This window comes from Limulus polyphemus, unplaced genomic scaffold, assembly GCF_000517525.1.
Source record: "Limulus polyphemus unplaced genomic scaffold, Limulus_polyphemus-2.1.2 Scaffold2445, whole genome shotgun sequence".
Lineage (NCBI taxonomy): Eukaryota > Metazoa > Arthropoda > Merostomata > Xiphosura > Limulidae > Limulus > Limulus polyphemus.
In genome coordinates this window covers 139344-148757 of record NW_013668055.1, presented here as the reverse complement: position 1 = coordinate 148757, position 9414 = coordinate 139344, and the positions used below count along the sequence as shown (strand labels likewise).

The window sequence follows — 9414 nt, the reverse complement described above, 5'->3', positions numbered from 1 at the left end:
AATAAAAAATGGCTGAAGAGAATCGCACCAACCTTCACCTGTGGTACGTTCACATAATAAAAATGGATGAAGAGAATCACACCAACCTACACCTGTGGTATGTACACATAATAAAAATGGCTGAAGAGAATCGCACCAACCTTCACCTGTGGTACGTTCACATAATAAAAATGGCTGAAGAGAATCACACCAACCTACACCTGTGGAATGTACACATAATAAAAATGGCTGAAGAGAATCACACCAACCTACACCTTTGGTATGTACACATAATAAAAATGGCTGAAGAGAATCACACCAACCTACACCTGTGGTGTGTACACATAATAAAAATGGCTGAAGAGAATCACACCGATCTACACCTGTGGTATGTACACATAATAAAAATGGCTGAAGAGAATCACACCAACCTACACCTGTGGTATGTTCACATAATCATTTGAAGACGTGGAAATCCATGATTAGAGCGGTGATAGTTAGGCGCAGATTCAGGGGGAGTGGTCCAGGGGGTTTAGTCCTATCCACCCATTTGTTTTCAGAAATTAACCAAAAGAAACAACCAGACATCGATCACTACCTTATACAGTTAAAAACGAAAACAAGACAAAAACATTAGATGTTAGTGGTTTTATTTGATTAGTCTATTAATTACCGTAAAAAGCTTTTTCCGGGTTTTCAGTAGTCAACACAGTTGAAATCTATAGTAATCCGGTTACGACCTCAGCTGATAACCGATTATTCAAGAGCTAATACAATACAAATGTCAATTCAACGTTGCCATGACGTGTTTTTCCAGACACTCTAACAATGTGTCTAGACTTTAGAAATTTGTTTTCATTAAATATATTATTGCTTAGGACACCTGCAGCTTTTATAACATAGACTTGTTGGTTGTTACAAAATCGATTTTCATTGTTTAGATAATAAAATTCTCGAAAGACAGATGTTTTTCGTATTGTTGATGTACAAAATATAAGAAAAGACGAAGTATATCTGCACAAGTAACTTTTTTATTATTTTATTACAGACATCCATGTTTGTTGTCAAGCGCAAAGCTACACAATGTTTTTTTTGTTTCAGAATTTCGCGCAAAGCTACACGAGGGCTATCTGCGCTAGCCGTCCCTAATTTAGCAGTGTAAGACTAGAGGGAAGACAGCTAGTCATCACCACCGAATAATGGGATTGACCGTCACATTATAACGCCTCCACGACTGAAAGTGCGAGCATGTTTGGTGTGACGGGGATTCGAACCCGCGTCCCTCAGATTGTGAGTCGAGCGCCCTAACCACCTGGTCAATCCAGGCCCTTTAATGAGCTAATCATAATGACTTTTGTAGATTTTCTAATTAATTTTATTAATAAAGTTATAAGGAGTGTACATTTATCGGTAACGTAAACAATGAAAGCAATATCAGTTTATAAGTACTTGTTACATCTCTGGTCGTTTGTTAATTTTCCGTAGAAATTTTTTTCCGAAAAACTTCAGTGATACAAGTTCTTTCTTAAATAAAACTAGTTTATTCTTTCTCAATACAACTTTGCAATACACTTAATTTCCACAGTCACTTTTACTTAAACACACGCTATAATTCACAATGATTTACACATTTTACTTACGGCTTGACTCCATTATCTGTCTCTATCTCCCTGTCTGCCATTCAATTATTTATGCCGTCACTTCTCGCCGGTCTAATATATACAAAATAGAGGGCGTCTGGCAAACACTCGAGCCTTCAGGAACGTTCGAGATACTCATTACGTGTTACCAAAGTCACGTGACTTCCGCTGTCGTAACATACTGCTAGTGAAGGCCCAGTTATTCCCACTTACAGAATTCTGAGAATGAGTAATCTTAGGGAAATAATAAAAAAAACACACTAAGACCATCATACCTATAGAAAAAACCCAGCAAAAGATTTTTAAGATCAAACAGCCAGATCCCTATTTTTTACTCCAACGTTTTTGGATCTCTTACGGACCCTATTCTGGTACCAAAAATTACACACCTGGTCCGGTTGACTCATAGGTTTGTTGTTATAAACATAAAACGATATTGATTATATAATTTCTTCCTTTTTATAATTATTCCGATCTTTTTGTCTTGCGGCCCCAAGAAGCTTTGTACTGTCAGTAACTGTTTGTGTGTAAGTGAAACGCTCCTGAAGAAGCTGTGTCCAATTAAAGAAAAAACAACAATTTGGTGTTATAAGGTCATTTATTTCTAGTATTACATGCAGAGAAGTTATCAACTGTTAGATTATATTACTAATTTAAACAACACTGTACTACAACAGTATATTACAACTTAGACTAGCTTATATTCCACCAAAAATTACGGGGCAAGTACTACCACCCCCACCTCAATAGTATACCCTAATCTCACATTTCATAGCTAACTAAAATAAATAAATTTTGCGAAATCAAGCTTGACCAACAAAGAGCCAGAAAAGTGCAGTCGAACGTCGGTAAATTTCTTTGTGAGTCAATCAGAATTAAGATCATTCATGAAATGAATTCGTGGCACATCTATAGAATAATTATCGGTAAAAATCAGTTACATTAACAATTTCTAATATATATAGAAAAGCCAGTGCGTTTTAGTAACACTACTTTCGAACAATGGATTTTATGTCATGTTGCTTATATAAAAGACAAAGTGTGTCACGTCACGCTTGATTTCCCTTGATTTCTCGAAATAGGTAGTACTTTTTCCCGTTTGTATATACGCTTGACTTATTTTAAAATAAGTGGACTGTCTTGCTGTTTGTTTATTGTTGAAATCTATCGCCAGCATTTCACAGGCACCTACTGTAAAGAATCCGGCCTACAAAACATGACGGTACCAATACGGTTTGGATTTCCAATTACAAAGTGTCAACAGAAGCCATTGCATGCGACTATTTCAAGCCAAAAAAATGCTAATAATTCATCAAAAAATTGGAGACTATGGAGAAAACGTTACATACCACAAGTAGCTGCGCTATAACAGTATAAGCATAATTGTTTTACGTCACAAAAATAGGGGGTTCGCCCGAATCCCCATGCCTCTACTTATTTATTTTTTGTTTACTCCACATTGGTGGTTCTTCGAAAAAGAAAATAACAGAAGTATTCAGTTTATTACCAAATTCTGTGTATGAACTTGGTCCACCTCATTTGTTTTCCCCTTTTAGCAAGTAATTAATTTATTCCGTATCATGATTTTATTATCTGTCTGTCTGTTACACCTGAAGGTCTCTTGTTTCATTTGCTCAGGTACACGTATGTCTTGGGAAATCATGGTAAGATGTTTGTTTTCTAGGACAGTACTTATATCAAAAGAAGTAAATGTAAATGTTTCGACTACCGGTGTAAAATATGATTTTATCTTTCATCTGACAATACAAGGACAGTGATAAATGTCATTTTTATTTACACATAAATTCTTTTTAAGTGTAGATATGACGTTATTGATTGTAAGAACGAATGAAAACACGCAAGAACTGTAATGTTGTACACGGTACATAAATTCGTATGTCTATGGCTCATACCTTATTAATAAATTAGGTCTTTTGAGATGCCTTTGTTTGAAGTTTCATTTTGCTGGAAGGAAATAAATTACTTTATTTTGATATAAAGATTACTAAAGTCAACATTCATTATGGGATATTGATAAAATGCTTTTACATCCGACATCATTGTCATATGAAATATTTCAACTGAAGCGATTAATAGTTATCTAATGAAATATGCAGTATACTTACATAAATAAATATATAACAGCAACTCAGCCAATTGTACGGAAGGAGCATTTTATTATATAAAAAAACTTCCTTTTATTTAATCATAAAGTGCAAGTTTTGGCGGCTCTTGGGAAGGATCCTTCCAACTGTTTTTGGTGGAACGGTTTGGTTTGTTTTGAATTTCGCGCAAAGCTACACGAGGGCTATCTGCGCTAGCCGTCCCTAATTTAGCAGTGTAAGACTAGAGGGAAGACAAGCTAGTCATCACCACCCACCGCCAACTCTTGGGCTAATCTTTTTACCAACGAATAGTGGGATTGAGTCGAGCGCCCTAACCACCTGGCCATAGAACGAACGCAACCATTATTCATAGAGGAATCTTTTCATTGATGTCATTTAGTAGCAACACCAGTGTAAAAAACAGCTTCTGGTAGCGAAAAAGCGTAACACAGCTAAATTATTAAATCCTGAGGAAATTTCAAAATAAAATTATTTTTCAATGTAAATTGACAAAGAACGCTGAAAATTATTTCTGAAATTTGATAAAGTAATGTTACGTGATGCCTAGCATAACATGTGGTGGCTAGAGCGCTCGATTTGCAATCTGCGAGTCGCGGTTCGAAACCCGTCATCTAACATGCCCAACCTTTCACCCCGTAGTGGCGTTATAATGTGACGGCCAATCCCACTATTTTTCAGTGAAGGGTAGACTAAGAGTTAGTGGTGCTTTCCCTCTTGTCTATCACTTGTAATTTAGGGACAGCTAACGCAGATAGCCCTCGTGTAGCTTTGGGCGAAATTAAAAACAAACAAACAAATCCTCAAGTTCTAGTGTTAGCGGTATTGGTTATCTGCATGGAGACTTACAATTTATTCTCAATTTGATTTTTTTTTCGAAAATTAGAAACAAAAGAAGTCCAATGTATTTTATAATCAAATGTGTTATTTGTGAACAGAATATTACATGTCAAAGGGTATTTAATCTAATAATTATATAAACCAGTTGTCTTTTGGTAACGCTCTGTTCGGTTGTATCGCTTGGCAACAAAACTATGACCTAATAATATGTGCATAATACTTCAAAAGTTCACGAAAGCTGACTTGAATTCCACATTTTTAGATAGTTTTAACTTTTAGTTTATGCATATACTTACCTTGACGTAGTCATTTCGAAATTGTTGGCGAGTTTTAAAAATATCTAACTTAGAGATTAGTGACCATAATTCGTATGTTTTTATTTAGTTTGTGTGAAATTTTTAAATTTTATTATTACTTTTTTTTTGGTATAAAAATTTATTTTTTATTTATTTCTTCCAAACGTATTGCGGCCCGGCATGGCCAGGTGGTTAGGGCGCTAGACTAGCAATCTGAGGGTCGCGAGTTCGAATCCCCGTCCCACCAAACATGCTCGCTTTTTCAGCCATGGGGGCGTTATAACGTCACAGTCAACCTCACTATTCGTTGGTAAAAGAGTAGCCCAAGAGTTGACTGTGGGTGGTGATGACAAGCTGCCTTCCCTCTAGTCTTTCACTGCTAAAATAGGGACGGCTAGCCCACGTGTAGCTTTGCGCGAAATTCAAACCAAATCATACGTATTGTCTTAATTAATGGTGATACTTGAAATTAATGTTTAGGTTTAAAGTTTCTGATATAATTGTTATCATAAGTCTTAGGCCTATTGGTCTTGAGAGCTTCATCTTCTTTCAGCGTTTAAAACGTAATTTTTAGATTATATGACAGAAAAATTACAGAAAAATACGTTCTGGAACGTGTGAAATATCAGTGGATTTATAAAATATTTCAGCTACCATAGAGCCACTTGAGTAAGACAACTTCATGAAATAGGTAAATCGGTATACTTCAACAATTTTTGCTGGGACATTATGGGTCAAAGTTTGGTGATAAGATCATGTTAGTGAGGTATTGGACTCCTACTGCCTAGAGTTATTTATTACTACCCCAAATAAATGGGATGAAGTTTGGGATGAAGACATAATCTTAACATATTAGAAATTTTCATAAATCTAATATATATATATATATAATAAAGGTCTCTATCTTTTGGTAACGCATTAAAAATTTGTTAGAAATTAAAAATATCAAGTTATAAAGAATGACTATTATGACTAAATAATTGGTGTGCCAATAAAGTGATGAGCCATTAACGTCATACCCATAAAAAGTGGTCAGAGGACGACAATTTTCTTGAGAAACAAACTTCAAGATAAGAAAAAGAAAATACTTTCATATTCACTGTAATTTAAGCCTTTTTTCGAAACATTAGTTATTGTAGTATAATGTTTTCTTTTATGATGAAGAGAGAAGTTTAGTGAACAAAACTAGCTGAAAGTGAGGGGGGCCTCAGTTTATTTTTCAAAGCTCCAACCAGTCATTTTTGACAGGTCGGGCAAGGCTAAGAATATAAGATATACAAAGTTTTGTGACTTATATCCACTATAAATACAATGTTAAGTACTCACTACTTAGTAAAATGTTTTGGAACATGTTTTTATTTTGTTTTTGTACTTAGTAACATGTTTCACCACTTGGCAACATATTTCACTACTTAGTAACATGTTTCACCACTTGGCAACGTATTTCACTACTTAGTAACATGTTTCACCACTTGGCAACATATTTCACTACTTAGTAACATGTTTCACCACTTGGCAACGTATTTCACTACTTAGTAACATGTTTCACCACTTGACAACATATTTCACTACTTAGTAACATGTTTCACCACTTGGCAACGTATTTCACTACTTAGTAACATGTTTCACCACTTGGCAACGTGTTTCACTACTTAGTAACATGTTTCACCACTTGGCAACGTGTTTCACTACTAAGTAATATGTTTTGGAATATGTCTTTATTTTGTTTTTGCACTTAGTAATATATATTATTTTCTCAATTTACTATAAACAAACTTTTCTAAGATCAATAAACATATTTAACATAACTTCTAATTGGCATTTTAACTTGGTTTCTCGTTCAAGAATGTAATGTCAACCAACGACCGAACACAACCGGAATTAGGATTTATAATGAACTTAAATAAAACTGAAGATAATGAGTTTGCAAGATATTTAATTATTCCATTTAAATCAAGGGTAATTGTGTTCATGCGTATTAATATAGGAAAATTAATATCATCATATTTTAATGTACAGTTTGATAAATATGATCAAAATGTGCACATCAGTATTTTAAATCTATATTCATTTTACAATATTTAAATAGCCCTGATGCTAGCCTGGATACCAGCCCAGGTCTCTTCAGCCGTTGGGATGATCTGTTCTTTGGGGAGGAGAAACCCATAGCGACCAGTGTCTCTAAGTTCCAAAGCAAAACCAATCTTTACATCTGCCTTATCGTAAGACCAGTCCAAAGAGGAGCCTGAAACTTTATCTGAAATGAGTTAGATTTCTTGAGTTGTATGTGTGTCACTTCACCATCTTTCAGGATCTATTTTTATTACTATTGATACTCTATTTCTTCTCTATAAAGCTAGCTTAAGTTTTGGAAATTAATCTAGAAATATTTTGCAACAAGTCTTCATACTCTTCAATTAAAATGATTAGAGAGAATATTCAGAGATCCTATAAAAGTGGCATACATATATTAAATACGTTGATGTGTATAGTTTAGGCTTGAGAACCACTCCAATTGTGAAACTTATTGTGTTTTTGTTTTTCAGTTATTTTATTTTTACAAATTTAGCTTTGATTTAAAGACACATACATTACATTGTGGAACATTTCCACGAATGGTACTTCATAGAGTTCCCCTTATGGAACAATAATTATGCTGTAGTAATCAAATAAAATGGAGAATAAATTTAAAATATTTTTCAGAGAAATGTGCTAATTTTCTTTAAACTGGCTGAGGGTAACCTTTAAGGAAGTAAAAATTGTATAAAGGACAATGTTAGATAATGTTTTCTTTCTTTCTTTTGTTATTAAATCCCTAATGACCTCATTAGATGCTAATTGCATAGTCTGCTTTGTGGAAGGTAATAATTGACTCATTGAACTGATTAAGTACTCGTGTCTTTAAATTCAGAGCCAAAATTATATAAAATAAAGGGGAAATGTATCCTGTTTCAGGGTATTTTTACCCCCCTTCTCGGGCAAACATCCCAAAATAAAATAGCTCATGTACATCGCCGGACAGTTTTCAGTTACCATATAAAAAATATGGTAATCAGCCCAGCCAACTCTGGGTGATATAAGCCAAAATTCTATAAAAAAAAGAGTGGATATGAGCCGTTTTTCAGGGTTTTTTTATCCCCATTTTCTAGCAAAAATCCTAAAATAAAATAGTCTTTGTAGACCGTCGGACAGTTTCCAGTTACCATATAAAAAATTGTAGTAACCGAGGTGGCCAACTCTGAGTAAAAAATACTAACACAGATACAGACACATACATAATGGATCATCTTTACAGTAAGGTAAAAGTATATACACATAACTCACATAAACCAGTGGTAATGGGTCCATACTCATAAGAAGTCCCGTGAACTCTGTAGATGGCGTCGACTGCAGCTTGCGATATTCGCATCTGTAAAAGTTAACAAATGTCAAAAATGGTACCGTCTTCATAAGAGACTCAACTTACATTGAATTAATTTGTATATTGTAGTATTTTACACAGATAAAAACAACAACGAGAACACAAACAACATTAAAAAGTTATGATAGATTACCTCCATGTGTAACTTTATTCTAAATGATATATCATTCATTTTGAATTTGCTTGAAAAAAAAACCTTTTTATCTTGTTTTTTACCTGATAATTAAGGGTGAATAAATAAGTGAGATCACGTGGTTTCACTGGTACTTATTGAACCTGAAGTTTTTGCTGATGAAATATTGATTATTATTGTGAGTGCGCAAAATCAATCATATTTTAACTCCCACTTATACAATGTTGGCTCAAAATAATTACGCAAATGGTTAACTTCTCTGCACCTTTTTCCTTTGTTTATTTCCATTTTTGCATCGTTTTGAAGGCAAAAATGTAGTATTGATTTTTTGAAAATTAACCGCTTATTGAACGTCTTCGTACCTTTCGTTTTTTTTTCCACCATTTCTAATCATCGATATCCAATAATATCAAGGGAATTTCCCGCAAAGCCAAATGACGTCATAACGCAGCCAATCACGTTCCTTTGCATATCTAAATGAGCTGATTACCGTTCGGAGTTTTCCAGTTACGATCGCGATCTATCATTACGAAGTCATTCATAATACATTTCGAAGGGCGGGCACACACGAAAAATTAAAATGCGTACTTCTGTTTTTTATTTATTTTTTTACGTGAACTAGTACGCCAGTGGCAATCAAAATAGTGTAAGTACGCAAAGTACGCGTCCTCGAAGCAACACTGGTTCGTTTGATATCTTGATAACAGGAGAGAGTAGGTATGTGTTTATCATGGGAATTGGCCTGGCATGGCATGGCCTGATGGTAGGGCACTCGATTTGCAACCTGCTGGTAAAGAGTACTCCAAGAGTTGGCGGTGAGTGGTATTGATTATCAACAACAACAACAACAACAAGAAACAATTAAAATTCGATGACGAGGAACCCACTTTGAGACTAATAATGGTTGGAGACGGCTTGAATGGGTAATGAAGAAAAACTTTAATATAAGTTTAACATAACCTGGTGATGACGAAACCTTGTC

General features: G+C 34.6%; 1 protein-coding gene across 1 annotated transcript in view; it reads right to left on the bottom strand.

Moving 5' to 3' along the window:
• Positions 1 to 6959: 6959 nt before the first annotated feature.
• LOC106466976 (carboxypeptidase B-like) overlaps positions 6960 to 9414 on the bottom strand; it is a 21586-nt gene continuing 19131 nt past the window's right edge. The window contains exons 10-11 of the mRNA XM_013927288.2: positions 8203 to 8287; positions 6960 to 7135 (exon numbers count right to left, since the gene is read on the bottom strand). Of these exons, the coding sequence (XP_013782742.1) occupies positions 6960 to 7135; positions 8203 to 8287 (261 nt within the window). The remainder of the gene's footprint in view (positions 7136 to 8202; positions 8288 to 9414) is intronic.